Source organism: Musa acuminata, chromosome BXJ1-4 (assembly GCF_036884655.1).
Source record: "Musa acuminata AAA Group cultivar baxijiao chromosome BXJ1-4, Cavendish_Baxijiao_AAA, whole genome shotgun sequence".
Taxonomy (NCBI): domain Eukaryota; kingdom Viridiplantae; phylum Streptophyta; class Magnoliopsida; order Zingiberales; family Musaceae; genus Musa; species Musa acuminata.
The window spans coordinates 37,877,546-37,893,719 of NC_088330.1; the positions used below are offsets into that span (position 1 = coordinate 37,877,546).

General features: G+C 34.2%; 1 protein-coding gene, 1 long non-coding RNA gene and 1 other non-coding gene across 5 annotated transcripts; 2 read left to right on the plus strand and 1 right to left on the minus strand.

Annotated features, from left to right (window-relative positions):
- Positions 1-1,926: 1,926 nt before the first annotated feature.
- On the plus strand, positions 1,927-9,120 carry LOC135663925 (uncharacterized). Its single transcript, XR_010508564.1, has 3 exons — positions 1,927-5,303; positions 5,624-5,726; positions 8,494-9,120. It is a non-coding gene; the product is annotated as an uncharacterized LOC135663925 (long non-coding RNA).
- TRNAN-GUU (transfer RNA asparagine (anticodon GUU)) lies at positions 5,847-5,920 on the plus strand. The gene has a single exon. It is a non-coding gene; the product is annotated as a tRNA-Asn (tRNA).
- LOC103982978 (FCS-Like Zinc finger 8) lies at positions 9,117-12,165 on the minus strand. Of its 3 annotated transcripts, XR_001977725.2 has the most exons (4): positions 11,170-12,157; positions 10,301-11,047; positions 9,443-9,640; positions 9,117-9,364 (listed from the first exon to the last, which is right to left on the minus strand). XR_001977725.2 is itself a non-coding variant. In XM_009400091.3 (3 exons), the coding sequence occupies exons 2-3, from the start codon at positions 11,023-11,025 to the stop codon at positions 9,541-9,543; spliced, it is 825 nt and encodes a 274-aa protein (XP_009398366.2). In that variant the 5' UTR covers positions 11,026-11,047; positions 11,170-12,156; the 3' UTR covers positions 9,117-9,540. The 3 variants fall into 3 exon arrangements, 2 of the variants coding, with proteins under 2 accessions (XP_009398366.2, XP_018680676.2); XM_009400091.3 differs by having other exon boundaries at positions 9,117-9,640; positions 11,170-12,156; XM_018825131.2 differs by lacking the exons at positions 9,117-9,364; positions 9,443-9,640 and adding an exon at positions 9,649-9,947 and having other exon boundaries at positions 11,170-12,165.
- Positions 12,166-16,174: the final 4,009 nt, after the last annotated feature.

Sequence of the window (16,174 nt, forward strand, 5' to 3'; positions counted from 1 at the left end):
GTTGTAAGTTCAAGACTCATAATATTTTGAGTATTACTCAAGGAGTAGGTAACACTAAAATAAGGATGAAGCGTAATTCCATCTGAGTTTATAATTATTATATAAACTCATCAAAGAATATCTTCACAATAAAGTGTTACTTTTGTAGTAAATAAAATTATGTGAAGAAGAAACATATTATAAGATTTGATTTGAAATAAAAAAAAAAGGTATAATTATAACCTTTGTATGGTTCAAATCAAATATTACAGATATTATTGATGGATTAATTTGATGCTTCATCATATGTTACCAATAATAGATATTGGGATAAAACCAAAAGAGAATGAGATATTTATCAATGTAGGGAATTATCTTAAAGTGAAAGTGATATTAGTTTGTATTTATCGCTTATATCTAAAGATGATTCAATTTGATAAATCTTGAGAATCCATGTTATGTTCTTATAATTCTGGGAATTTAAGTTCTTTACCTAGAATTGTTATAATATTATTTCTCTTTTGGTGGTTGTAAACTTACTGTGATTCAATAAAATTAACCTTTGAATTCTGTATAATAGTCTATGCAGAATTAATATGAATCATAAGTTTACAATGATCCTATAATTAAATATTGAAGTGAAATGTAGTTTTATAAACTCCTTGAGGTTATGTTTATCACTATATGCTTTTGTCTCATTAAAGAGAGACATTTTATCACCATATAAATAATCTGTTGAGATATGATTATATATATCTAATTCATGTAAAGTCTATGACCATTTACACTCTTGAAGTGTATATAAATGAAGTTGATAGACAATTAGATAGAAAGGTCAATATCATCATATCTGAAAAGGATGATAAATTTTATGGTATTTATGATGAACCCAATTATAATTCTTTTGCTAGATTCTTAAAAAAAAAAAAAAAAAAAAATAAGGTATATGATTTACCAGATGTGTTACAGCATAATATGATTGCTGAAAGATATCATCGTACCTTATAGATATGGTTAGGAGCATGATAGACTATTCTTTTGTACCCAAATCAATGTGAAAAGAAGCTCCAAGGACAACTATGTATATCTTGAATGGTGTTCCTAGTAAGTAAATTACATGACTTTTTAAGTTATGAAATGATAGGAAACCTGATTTAAGATATTTACATATTTGAGATTGTCCTATGGAGATAAAGGATCTTCAACTCACATAAAAGAAAATTAGATTTAATAATTATTTCTGAATATTTTATTATTTATTCAGAAAAGTTTAAAAGGGGTACATATTTTATTGCTCTAATCATAGTACGAGGAAAATTAAATCTGGTAACATAAGATTCCTATAAAATAGGAAATCAGTGGGAGTGAAAATCTCGAAATTTAATTTTGATATAAAGGAGATACAAGTTAATACTCCTTTATTATTCGAGAGATTGTTGTTACTCAAATCATTAAATGATTTGATAAAAGTGAACAACAAAATAACATTACTAAACTCCCACATTATATTGATATCATTATTAATGGTCTTGTAGAACAATCATAATTGACAACTTTGAGAATATCTCAAAGGGGAAGGAATCATGTCATTTATGGTTATTATGTTGGATATCTACAAGAATTATATTATGATATAGGAATCAGAATGGATCCCTTATTGTTGTCATCGGTCATGAAAAGTAATGATTCTGAAAAGTAATATGATGCAATAAAAGAAGAGTTAAAACTAATAATCAGAATGGTGTCTGATAAATTTATCGAATTGTCCAATAATTGTAAAAGAGTCTATTATATAAATGTGGCTCAAAGGACAATGTCGATATAATGGTCAGACTTGTGGTTAAAAGTTTTACTCGTAAGGAATGTATCGACCATAATGAGATTTTTAATGAACTCGTTAAGAATCATCATGACATTAATGATTCATTATGAGCTTAAGTTATATCATAATGATATGAAAATATATTTTTTTTTTAAAAAAAAAGATCTAGCTTTATATGGGTTACTCTACATGATTTACTCTAAAAGAAAATGAAAGAAATATAAAGTTTGGTATGCAAATTCAGGAATCCATTTATGACCTTAAACAAGCTCCAAAATAATGATATATAAAGGTTCTTAATATCATTATTTTTTAGATTTAAGGTAAATGCTATTAATTAGTATTTATATCAATGGGAGCAAGTTTATTATATTGGTCTTATATATGGATAATATTTTGCCTTACCAATAGTGATCTTGATTTATTATACTAAATCAAGAATTTATCACTGAGAGTTTTAATATGGTTGATATGAATGAGACATCTTATATTATTAACATTGAGTAATTCAATGATAGACCTTAATGATTATGAAGATTGTCTCAGAAAGGATATATCAATCGAGTCTTGAAATGATTTTAATATACAGCTTTGTTCAGTAAATCATAAAAGCAAAATTTTAGTCAATAGTAAATGCTTGAAAATGACTTGAAAAGAATCAGATAATGAAGATATTCTTTGTATATGCGTAGTTGGAAGTCTATGCTCAAACCTGTGTTAGAAAAGATATCAGTTTTTACAGTTAAAATGTTGGGTATATATTTGAGTTACCCAAAAGTAAAAGCATTAAAGGACTACAGAGAAAGTAATAAGATATCCGGAAGGGACAAAGGATTATATGCTCACATGTATGAAATTATATCGGCTTGAAATAATGGTATTTTTTCAGATGCTGATTATATAAATTGCCTCGATAATAGGAAGTCCACCTTACGGTTAATATCTATGTAATTAGAGAGGCAATTTATTATTATTAATAATAGAAGTTGATTTTGTGGCATGCTTTGAGGCCACTAATCAAATTTTTGACTGCAAAATTTTTATCTTAGGACTTGGTGTAGTCAGACTCAATTACCAAGTCGTTGAAGATATTTTATGACATTGCAGTAGTTTTCTCCTCTAAGAATGACAAGTACTATTGCATCTATATGCATTATGGTATAAAGTACTTGATCGTTAGAGAAGATGAGTCCAGAAACATCTAATGTCAATTAATTACTTGAGTTCCACTGTATTGATTGCTGATCCATTCACTTAAGACTTACAGTCTAAAGTATTTTGAAAGAACATGTTCTTATGATTGGGTTTGTGAGCAACCCATAAAGGATATGGTGATGCATGTTTGAGTGGACACTATAATTGACATTCTTACTTACGTACTTAAAGTTATTTGTTTCTGCTATTCTGTTCACAATTATGTATGTACATATTATGGTTGAATGTGATGACATGATTGTTTTGACAAGACAAATTATAGGGGTCATTTTGGACTGCATTAGGAAAGGCTAACAGTATTGTGGTACATAGAAGGAAGTGTGACACTGATGGCATACAACCGCTATGACTCATATTGTTAGTCAGACTTAATGTAGTATTATTATTATTATTGGACTTATTGGCCTATTTTCTAAAATTCACGCGCGTGTATATAGTTTTTCAAAAATTTCAGAATCCAATTGAGTCAAATTGTTTTTAAATAAATTTTGTTTATTTATTTTTGATTTTTAAGTCTTTTTATATCTTACCAATTATTGGGCCAAGTGGGAGAATGTTAGATTATGTGGCCCTATTTAATTAGGTAAGATATATTATAGATATTATTGGATTCTGATTATGGTTATTGGCCAATAGAAAAGAAGTCCATATTAAAATAGGATTCTTTAGGAGATAACTTTGATGGAAGGAACTCTCCTAATAACTTATCCTAGACCCTCTGCTCTCGCCTATAAATAGACAGGACCTCTAGGGGCTAAAGATATATCATCAGATATCATCTGTGCGCATCTGATAGATAGGACCTCTAGGGGTCAAGTGCGCATCTGAGTAGTATCTGAGTCAATTGAGAGATTAAGGTTTTTCTCTCAATTTGAGTCAAGTGAGAGATTAAGTTTTTCTCTCAATCTCCCTCTCCCTTAATCCCCTAATCCATCAATTTAGGTGGTCCTGTGAAAAGATAGGAAGAGAGGAGAAGGATCTAGTTCTTTTTGTAGATCCTTGCAGATTGATATTTCAGATCCGACGATGGAGCACTTGTAGATCAGATAAGGTTTATTTCTTCTGAACAACAAGAAAGGTATGCATCGTAATATTGTAGATCTAATTTATTTGATTTCAATCTTGGTATAAAAGTTTTTCCGCATTATAGATAGCATGATTACAGATTTTATGCTAACAATTTGTAATCATTTTTACTATATCTGATAGTTTGTTAATGTCTAAGCACTATCTTTCTTCTTGTTGATATTTGATATGGTCATATTCAAAATATCTAAGCCTTCCTTTTAGTGAATTACATTTTTTTGGTTTAAAAGTTATTTGACTTATTTATGATAATTTGAATCATATTTGATATTCTGTTGATATTTGATATAGTTTAACTATGTTTTTTTTCTCTTGATGCCTAAACATGGTTTTTTTTCTCATTTTTAATAATTTTAATGTTTTGAATATGGAAGTTATCAGTGTTATAGTCTCTTTATATTCTCTCCTTCAAGCCCTCTTAGCGAAATATTTTTTTCTCAATTCAAAACTTATTTGACTTATTTCTAATCATTTTGACTATTTTTCATATTCTGTTAGTGTCTAAGCACTATGTTTCTTCTTGTTGATGTTTGATTTGGTCATTTTACCTATTTGATATTTGATATGGTCATATTCAAAAAGTCTTCTTCTAGTGTTTTACTTTTTTCTGGTTTAAAAGTTACGTGACTTATTTATTTATATCTGTTGATATTTGATGTAGTTTGACAATGTTTTTATACTCATCATGTCTAAACATGGTGGTTTTTTCTCTCATTTTATTAATTTTTATGTTTTGAATAGGGGAGTTATCATTGTTGTAGTTCTCTTATATGCTCCTTCAAGCCCTCTTAGCGAAATATCTTTCTCAATTCGAAACTTGTTTGGCTTATTTCTAATAATTTTGAGTTTTTTTTATATACTGTTAATGTCCAAGCACTATGTATTTTCTTGTTGATATTTGATTTGGTCATTTTACTTATTTCTAATCATTTTGACTTTTTGTTATTCTAGTTGTGGCATTTATTTCTCTCAGCATTCTGTTGCTATATGCTCCTGCATTTAAATAAAAAAGCTTAAGGTAATTGTTATCAAACAAGCACTGTTGCTTGGAACATGTTCTTAGTTTTGTTGTCTTGTATATTCATATATGTTTCGTGATTCTTTTTTAGATATTTATTGGTTGTCAGCCCACTTGGTTTTGTGAGAGGACTCTACATAGAGGATCCTTAAATATCACATGAATTCGACTCCATATGCCAAGGTAAACCATTGCTTATTTTAAGGAGAAATTTTCAAGTGCCATCTTATCATGGTGGTATATGAAAAATGCCTTTGCTATTCATCTTTCTGGTTCTATGGGTGATCTTACTGAAGCTTCTCCAGATGAGACTCTTTTTGATGTTGATATTCTCTGGAAAGCAAAAACGAAAGCTTTTGCATTCAAGATGAAGCAAATAATCTTGTCTATCATAGCTGAATACTTGGATTCTGTCTTTCGTCATTCTGTTTTTTCTAATTTAGTTCCTTCTGACCATTACGAGTTGCCATTATAATGATGCATAGCACTCATTGTTGTGGTAGGTTGAAACCTGAAGGAGATTCCATTTAGAACAAGTTTCGGGAGTTCAATGTTGTGTATCTTCTAGACTCGGTCACCTCACTTGCAGATCATTTGTCTTCCAAGGTACTCTATGTCCTCTTTGAGAACCTTATATTATTATGAATCACTAGACCAAATTGTGTACAAATGACCTGCACTGATGGAAACATGATTATTTAAGTACAAATTTATCCTAATCAACAAGCTGGAATAGCTCAGTTGGTTAGAGCGTGTGGCTGTTAACCACAAGGTCGGAGGTTCAAGCCCTCCTTCTAGCGAAATTATTTTTAGTTTAAAATTTATTTGATGTATTTCTAATCATTTTTACTATGTTTAATATTCTGTTAATGTCTATCATTGTGTTCTTTTCTTGCTCATTTTTAATATTGTTGATGTTTTATATGGTTATTTTACTTATTTCTAATAATTTCAACTATTTTTTATACTCAATGTCTAAGTTTGGTGTTTTTTCTCATTTTTAATACTTTTGATATTTTTACTATTGGGGTTTTCAGCATGGAAGTCCTCATATATGCACCTTTAAGCCTTCCTAGCAAAATATATATATTGTCTTTGGTTCAGAAGTTATTTGACTTATTTTTAATCATTGATTTTTGAAATTCTGATTTTGTTCAAGCACTGTGTTTTTTTGGGGCTCATTTTTTATAATGTTTATATTTGATATGGTTATTTTGATTATTTCTAATTATTTTGACTACTTTTATACTCTTGATGTCTAAGCATGGTGTTCTTTTTCTCATTGTTGATAATTTGGGAGTTGTTAGCATGGCAGTCCTCTTATCTGCTTCTTCAAGTTCTCCTTCTAGTGGAATATTTATTTATTTAGTTCAAAGGTTATTGGGCTTATTTCTAATCATTTTGACTATTTTTTTATATTCTGGTGATGTCTAAGCATTGTGCTTTTTTGGCTAGTGTTTTATAGTGTTGATATTTTGATATGTTTGTTTTATTTATTTCTAATCAATTTGACTACTTTTTATACACTTGATGTCTAAGCATGGTTTCTTTCCTCATTTTTAACAATTTTGATATTTTGAATATTGGAGTTATCAGCATGGTAGTTCTCTTATATGCTCCTTCTGATAAAAATTTGTTTGTTGGTTTGAATTTCTTTTACTTATTTCTAATCATTTTGACTCTTTTTTATATTCCCTTGTTGCCTAAGCATTGTATTTTTTTCTTTTTTTCTGTGTGCATGCTCGATTTTAATAATTTTGATATTTTTCGATATGGTTGTGACATATTAATAATCATTTGTCTAATTTTGATATTCTCTTGACGTCTAAGCATGGTGTTTTTTTTTTGCTCATTTTTAATCATTTTGATATTTTAATATGGTCATTTGACTTATTTTTATTTATTGAGTATTTTTTTGTATTTTCTTGATGTTTAAGGTTGGTGTTTTTATTTTTTGTTCATTTTAATAATTTTGATATTTTGTATATGGGAGTTATCAGCATGGTGATATATGCTCATTTCTAATCTTTTTGATATTTTCAAGCATTTTTTTCTCATTTCTAGTAATTTTGATGTGGTGCCTTTTTACTCATTTTTAATAATTTTAATATTTTTAGTATGGGAATCATTAGCATGTTAACTTTCTTATATGCATCTTCACCGAAAAAATATTTTTCAGTACAAATTATTTTTCGAATCATATTGACTATCTTATATATACTCTTTATATCACAACATGGTTTTTTTTTTTTTTTTGCTCAATTTTAATAATTTTGATATGGTTATTTGACTTATTTCTAATCATTTAAATTTGTATTCTCTTGATGTCGAAGCATTTTTTTTTTTTGCTCAGTTTTAATCATTTTGATATTTTGATATAGCTATTTGGCTTATTTCTAATCATTTTGAATATCTCTTGATGTCTAAGCATGCTTTTTATTTTGCTCTTTTTTTAACATTTTTTTCTATTTTGAATGTGGGAGTTATCAACATGGTGACCTTCTGATATGGTAATTTTATTTTTTTTATATTCTCTTGATGCTTCATCATTTCTTCTCGATTTTACTAGTTTTGATATGGGAATTATCAGCATGATATAAAACTTTTGAGATTTTAGCAACGGAGTGCTTTTTACCTCAAAATTTGATGGAGTTCAAACCAGACTTCTTTTAATGAATATCAATTTGACATCTAATTCACCTATTTCAAATCATTTTAGATAATTTTTTTACATTCTATTGATGTTTATAATCATGATGATATTTTTGTTTATCTTGGAGTAATTTTCCTTTTTGATATTGCCATGCTCATTTTTAGTTTTTCTTTAGAGATTTTGTTTTCTTTGTGTTTTGATACCATATTTGATTGACGGGATATCAGATCCTTCAGATCTCATATTTTCTTTCTCGTGCATCAGATCCTACGATTTGGTTTTGGGGTGTCTCAGACAATTGTTCTTTTGATTTGGTCATGTGCGTGTACATTATAACTTCTGGTCCTGATTGCAGCTATATCATTTCACTCACTCCAAAATATTCTTGACACTGCAGAATTCTTAACTTGATAGCTTGTACTTCTGTTCATCAAAGTAATGCATTATTAGTAAAGACTATTTCACTTATCTTATTGATAGAAAGGACAAATTACAATTTGTTTCGCATGTTGTTTGGTTCTATTTTCATTTATACATCATAGGAAATTGAACACTCAAGAATCTAGAGCAAGCCATCAAGATTCTAAATGCATTCCTTGATAAATCATGTACCTGCTTATTGAGATTCTCCTTCAGTGGAGATATAAATCCGCTTTCAACATTCTCTACAAGTGAGAAGTATTGATGATGAATGATGCATTACTCTTGTTGGTCTAGCAGATAGAGCCAGCCATGCTATTTTGATGGGCACATACTGGGAAAGTTTGTTTGGAATAGCTAACTTCCAAAGCAATTTATTGTTCTACATTCCAATCAATACCAGTAAGCTGAAATAGCTTATCTGGTTAGAACAATATAAACTACAGAGAATGAATGCCAAAACCAGAACTGATCATGTAGAATTTAGCATGTCCAAATACAAAAAGTTTTATTTGGCAAGGAACACATCTAGTGGATAAGAACTGATGATGCATGAATCAATATTACCTCAAGGGGTATTGGGTCCCCCAATAATGAGGAAAGAGAGCCTGTGAGCAAGATTTGTCTGTATTTTATACCTTAAGGCTCAATGCAATTGAGGAATGTCTAATAATTTTCTGCAAGTCTTTGTCTGATGCATGTAGCTAATGTACAAAGAACTGACTTTTCTGCGCCCATTTAGAATGAGCTCTTAAACATGACAAACAAGGTTTATAATGTAGTAGGCTCTGTTATTATCTGGTGCAGTTGATATGTAGGGAACTTTAACATGACAAAACCCTAGAAGCCCTAGAAGAACCACAAAGAAAACAGAAAGAGTAAGTTAAAGAGTAACTAGACCTAAATATATGAGGTAAAAGGGGTTGCATAAATCCACCAGGTCTTCTCAGTGTAAAATAGCATGATGATAGTAGTTGACAGATGACCTTAACATGTGGCTCTCTTAGCCAAGAAAAACTTTGGTACCAAAACCTAGCATGACAACAGATGGCAGTAACACATTTGTCATCTCTCTCTCTCTCTCTCTCTCTCTCTGAGCCAAAAAACTGTGGTACCAAACCCAACATTAGTCTGAGCAGAACCATCTCTGAAAGCTCACCTGCATCCTTCCCTGGAAGCAAAAATCATCAGAAACATCCACAGAGGCACATGAACGATGTTGTTTTATCTTCCGAATCATTTCACTCACTATTGGATCAGAATCCATCACCACCAAAAGGAACTGCAAAATTCCAATCTGGACTGTCTGCAAATCTTGCAGTGATAGTTGGAGCTTGGAATCCTGGACTACATTGTGAGTGATGACTCCTCTGAGCACTTCTCCATGCCACCATCATTGAGCATCTCTTTGTTGCGGCACTCGCTGCTGCAGAATGCTTTCTCGCCTCTGAAACACATGACACCAACCACAAGAATTACTGTAGTGAGCAATGTAATTGTCAATACAGTTTACTGCAATTTCAACCATGTTGGATGCAATAGTCTGCAACAGGAGGGGACGCATGATCGGTCACTTTCTGTAGCTTATCCCAAGTGTAGTGACCCAAACTTGAGGGCATGATGCCACTATGTTACTTCCACTTTTCATTGATCATGAAGGCAGCTCCTACCAAAGACTGGGGACCCCAACAGTGACCACTCCAGACATGAGGCCCCAAGAACAGTGGCATGCTCACTACCAAATGCATGGAATCCTGCACATGGTTCCTTTTTTAACATGATCATGGTGTGTGATCAAATCTCAGCATTATGTGCATACAGCGAAAGCTAACCAAGACCGAGAAATCCGCTTGTGGATTGAAGGATTTAGCTTTTGATCAAGTTGTAGTTGCAAGATTTCTTACACAAAAGCCTTACCAAAGACAAATAATTGGCTGGATTAAAGTTGACCAGTATATACTTGTAGGGTTGTTTGTTCCAAGGAATTCTACTGTTATTTGGCAAGATTAGCAGCAAGTTGTCGGTTCAAATCTAAACGAGGTATGTTGTTTGACAAAAATAAGGATTGATTGGATTTTGATGCAGAGAAAGCTGTCATGAAACTGACCTGTACATGAAGGTGTCTTTCCCTTGGCCCAGATTCTTCTTGCATGCATGGCAGTAGCTCAAGAAATCATCAAGCAGGTAGCCTCCTCTATCGGCTGCAGAGCTCCCATCTCCACATCTCTCCACCACGCAGTTGTCGAAGATGTGGGTGGTCCTCGGATTTGGACCATGAGAGATCACACAGGTGTAGTCCTCGGACAGCTCCATCTCGCTCATGGGGATGCTCCCGGTGAACACCCGAGGGGAAGAAGCAGGGGCAGGGGAGAGCAACGCCAACTGGGAGTCTCTGTTCTTGAGGCCGAACTCTATCGGCGACCCCACCGGCGACATGGAGCCGGAGCAGAGGGAAGGGATCTGGATCTTGAGCTGCGATCCAAGCAGCAGCATTCGGCTCTGCGCTTTGGGAGAGATGGCGACGGATTTCTCGCCATTGAGAGCGTCGATGATGCCGAGCCCGATGGCACTGCTGGTGGCGGTGGTGGTGGTGGTGGTGGTGGTCACAGCATCAAAAGGAGCCTTATTTGGCTGCCTATCAGAGAAGAAATGGTTACCGGTGGAAGACAAGTTCTTGGTTTCGAGGATGGAGGTCGGGCTCATGGCAGCCTCAGAGTCTGAGGAGCCATGGTAGGACAAGCACAAGGGGAAGAGCGAGGAAGGTCGGGGCTTGGCATCAGGCATGAGAACCTGCTTGCCATCGGTTGCTCTTGATCTCTTCCTCAGCATCATGCTTTGGTTTTGAGGTCTGCCTCTGCAGATGTAAGGAGTCATATAAGAGCGAAAGGCAAAAAAAGGAGAAGATGGTCTCTTCCACCTTCCCTTTCCTTCCAAAAGAAAATAAAAGAAAGCAAGTCCAACAGAGATAGGACTGACCTGGGTTTGGTACTGCAACCCTGGAATCCCTTTGAATGAAACAAAGATTGGAACTTTGAAGAACGGGGAGGAGATGGAAAGGTAAAGATTCCTCCACCCACTGGAACTCTTCGAGAAGAACAAAAGACTTTGAACAGAAGGCTAATATCAATCGGTCTCAGTCATTCCAATTAAAGGTTCTCGTTTTTTGATGCATCGGTTTGAAGGCTTCTCTGCCAGCCAGCCAAGTACTTCCTCAGTTCTCCGTCAATGAAGGCTAGAGATGATCCCTAAAACCTCCTTCAATCTTAAAAATCCAATTTTGACGGCAAAAACCACATCAAGATGGCGCCTTTCCCCTCCCTTCCTCAATTTCTCTGCGACACACGCATCAAAAAGGACGAATCAGACATGCAGAGCCCAGAGCCGACGAGAGGAGGCTGCGGTGGTCTGCCCAGGGGAAACGTATCTGGAAATGGGAGCTCATTTATAGAGGAAGCCGGTGTTGGTTTCGTGCGTGGGAATCACATCAGAGAGAGAGAGTCTCCACCAAAAGCGCCATTAAATCCTCCGCGTTACCTCATTGACTGTTTCGGAAGAGGAAAGAAATAGAAAAAAAAGGGGGGTTTTTTCACCCTTCTTCTTCTCTTCTTTGTCACGCTTCCACCTCTTCTTCTCTCTGCTTCTATCTTCCTATGAGCGAAAGAAAGAACCTTTTTTTTTCTCTTCCTTATCAAGCAATAAGAAATCAGTATATAACCAAAAATTAGCAACTCGTTGCGCCTTCTCTTCCTTCCATCTCTCGTCTCCCTGCCACCTTCCTCTCAGCTCAAGAAGTCGCGTCACCTCAGGTGATCTTCCTTACCTCAATAGGAACCAATTCCGCCATTAATCCCCTGTCGGTGACCACAAATCAAGTGCCGCGCTCGGGGGAAGAGAGGAGAGAGAGATGGGAGAACAGCACACTGAGACAGGGAGAGAGAAGGGAGGGAGAAACGACATGATGTGTTTACTCTCCGGTAACAATGTAGGACTTGAATCCCTACTGCCGTCTGTACGGCGCGGTCAGCTTGGTTTCAGGAGCGGAGGCAGGGCATCGGCTCGGCTCGGCTCGGCTAGGGATTTAGCTTGGAAGATCGAGGAGGAAATGGCTTGGGCCTTTGAATTGGATCGAGTGGAGTTTGGAATCTTGTAGACGAGGACAAGGGTGACATCTTAGATTTGATCCAGATGCAATAATTGAGTGTTTTGATTACTCATCGATGATAATGAAGATAAAAAAAAAAATTATTTAATGAATATTCTCTAGTAATTAGTTTTACAAACGAGGCATAGTAATAAAACAATAATCATATATTTATTTATAGAATTAAGTTATGTGAGACCAAGAAACCTTTGAAGTGGATAAGAACATGTACGAGTGTATCATGTGATGGTAACCAAAATGATTCGAGGTAAATAGAAGAAACATGTGGATGATGCCTAAATCCAGTTTGTTTGTGTAGAAAATATGATGCAGTCGAAAAAGAGAAACACTAACTCGATGATTGAGAGGATGCTCGAACATAATATGAATACTGAGATTAGATAAGATTTTCGATGTGATCCGTCTACTATTATAATTGATCCTGGAATGAAAAGTAAGAGTTTTCATTGACCTTAATTATTTATTATTTATCGTGACTTAGTGAGTTTTATATAAGGGGGAGAAATAGTGATGTATGAATGAAATATTTCTCTAAATTTTATATTATGTTGATATCTATTTGAGGGGAGAGGAGGGGAGGAGAGGGTCTTATCAGTAGAATAAACAAATGTTATCACAAATTATTCAAGAATAATTAGTCACCATTAAATTCTCATAGGCATAATAATACTGTGTTGCATGCAAAATTTAGGTATATGAAACTGATTATATCTTGTACCTGATTGTGATAATTAAAACTTCACTAATCAGGAATTGATCTGATTTCTTTCATCATTTTAATATAGATCGGATGACATAATCCATTGATTTCCCAATTATAAATGCTCAAATAAAAATGTGAATTACAATATTTTTTGTTAGATAGGTACTATAATTAAAAATAACTAGTTGATTAATATTAGTAGTACTTTAAAGAGGTCAAGAGATCCAAGAAGCTTTCATTAGAAAGTATAAATAAGAATTGAAATATCTTCAATGTAATAAAAATAATATTTTTTAGTAGTTCAACAGTGATAAAAAAAAGTTCAAAACTAAATAATCTAAATATTACAGCTGATTGTGGGGGCTTGCTGTTGTTGTTGGATCTCACAGCACCCAACATCATTCTATATTCTATTTTCTGACAATGGTCCATGCACAAGAGAGAGAGAGAGAGAGAGCTGTGCTGCAAATAACTCATTGGGTGCAGAAGCACGAAGAATAAGCAACAAAGTAATGGCTGCATTCAAAATTGGGGAAATGTCACCTGTACCTGAGACAGCAATTAAAAGAGATTTAATACAAGGGGAGAACAGTGTTCTATTGCAAGAGACATGGAGTGCTCCTGATGCCATTGATGCCAGCACAGGAGAATGAATGAGAGAGAGAGAAAGAGATCAGCTTCTATTAATTAACTATCTTTCTTGGATTTGGGGCAGGATTAATTGTTTGTCCAGCCACAGTCATTACTGCCTGTGTAGACTCCATGAGTACAACTGTAGAAGGATGATGATACCACATCTACCTTGTAGGGGAGCACAGCACTAATGGCGGAGGGAACATTAATATCGTGCATTAAAAGAAGCAAGTCCAAGTTGTGGATGAGTTTGATCTTGAAGAAAGATTTTCCAGCCTGTAACTCTGGTTCATGGCTCATAACTCATTTCTCCGCAGGGGAACACTCAGCTTTTCTTTCCTATTACTTCTCTCTTTTCCATGCTGCAGATCGAGTTCTTGTTCATCCAGTAAGCTTGACATTCCTTGGTCTGAGCTTTCAGCTATCGCCCTTGATGTGCCTGCCACAGCTTTCATGAGCTCGTTGTAGTCCAACTATTTAGTAGAAAGGTAGCAGCTTCTCCATTACTGTTGCCAATTTCATATGAACCTACTTTAGGAGGCATTTGTAAGTTTGATGCAGTGGTTCAATCTTCTTCCATCGGTACTCCCTGACATTGGCATACAAGTGTGACTTCCATCATGCTGCAGAGATTGTTAGTCAGTACAAATTAGAGGAAGGATGTATATGGCTTGCTTCTTGCAATCATCAGTTAATACTATAAGAATAAAACTCATTGGTTCTGTAGTTCGACTTTATATTCTGAAAGAAAATTTAGATCCTCAAGCCATTCCACTCTTATTTGCCAAAGCTTTATCTTAACATGTCAAGCAAGGAAGGCTGCATATAGAAGGAATAGTTAGGCAAAAACACCAAATCAGCCAGAAAATTAAACTTCTAATGGAATCGGGCTGAAGGTTTCCATACAGATAGATAGATAGATACAAAAGGAGGTATGGAAATTTGTAGCCTATCTCTTAGAACAAATATATTAACCCAATTTAAATTTAAAGTTCAACTTGGCATCTTAATGATCTCATGTTTAGCAAGAATGCTCTGTTTGACATCCCTAGTAAGTGCAGAGTTACAGTTGAAGCTAAGGATAGACCCCCTCAAACAACATGGTTGAGGAACACAGGTTGGCCTATGCATGAGGCCTACATCCACATCTCATAGACTGCGAAACGGTGGTGGACATCCACATCCCAACATTAATCTTTTCCGGATTTACATCAATCCCAACATAAATCTCTGAGATTTACCAAAGTCATATCCAAATACATATTTCAATGGCATTTGAATATTTTTAATTATTGTCATGATTTTCTCAAGATTTGCTACGTAAGTGTCAATTACTTGGTCTTTTACTAACATATTATATAGGCCTTCTTGTTTCCATCTGAATATTTTATGGATTATTGTGGGATGTCACTCATTGTTCTATCTTTATTTGAGTATATCTAAAAAAGATATGAGAGTTAATAATGAGAATATATATATATATATATATATATATGTGTGTGTGTGTGTGTGTGTGTGTGTGTGTGTGTTTGTGTGTGTGTGTGTGTGTGAAAGTTTATATGATTGTACTTAGGACAATCTTTATTCAAATCAATATAGTCAACATATTAGCGAGTAAACTTAAGTATCGAATCTCGTAAATAAAATTAACATTCAATAGCTTATCAACTTCCTCATTAATGATAAATTATTGATCTTGATGTAAATCTACGTAGTTCTTATCGAACTGGTTAGCAAACGAAATCGATATCGATATAGTTTTGAGCTATAGATGAGTTTTTCTTAGGCAAAGATTTATGAATGGAATCGATGAGAAATACTTTGACTAGTTTAAATGTTGGAGACTCCATAGATAATTTTTTTTAGTTTCTCGATTTCTTTGTTAGTCAGAAACTTTATAGTAACGATGACACTATAGACAGAAGAGACCTCCATAATTTTAATTTGGCGTAAAATTTACAAGGATCATTACCAAAAATAATTTGTTAGATTATTGTCGGTAGATATAATCTCAAGTCAAACTATGTCGGTCAAAAGCATGCCAAGTAGTAGTGCCTCGAAACAGTGGGTATAATTGTTGCGTACACTCATAATACAATCAAACGTGCAAGCGACTCCAACATCTGAGTCGTGCCATACTAAACAAGCTCAACATTTAGATGTTACGATATATCAATTAATCTTGCTTATCACACTTTACGATCCGTGCTCGATTCGATTAATAAATATCATTAATGGGTCGGGCACATTATGGGTGTAAGGAAAAATTCGATCCGCAACGTGAGACAAATCAGGAAATGAGGTTAGTATCCACCGTTAATTATGAGATCAGCGACGGTCAGGATCGACTGGGTAGTTGATTGGGTTATCTTCTGTGGGTGCTAATAGAACACTAATACATCGTGTGTTTTCGATTAGGTTTAGAAGAAACGGCGGTTGGGAAACGTGCGTGGGTGGGCGATGGGGAGGACGTGTTACTGGAC

Excerpts from the sequence above, each read along its gene's own strand:
- LOC103982978 (XM_009400091.3), bottom strand. The coding sequence starts at position 11,025 with ATGATGCTGAGGAAGAGATCAAGAGCAACCGATGGCAAGCAGGTTCTC. Across the intron at positions 9,641-10,300 it reads AAAGACACCTTCATGTACAG|AGGCGAGAAAGCATTCTGCA; the intron begins GTCAGTTTCATG and ends CATGTGTTTCAG.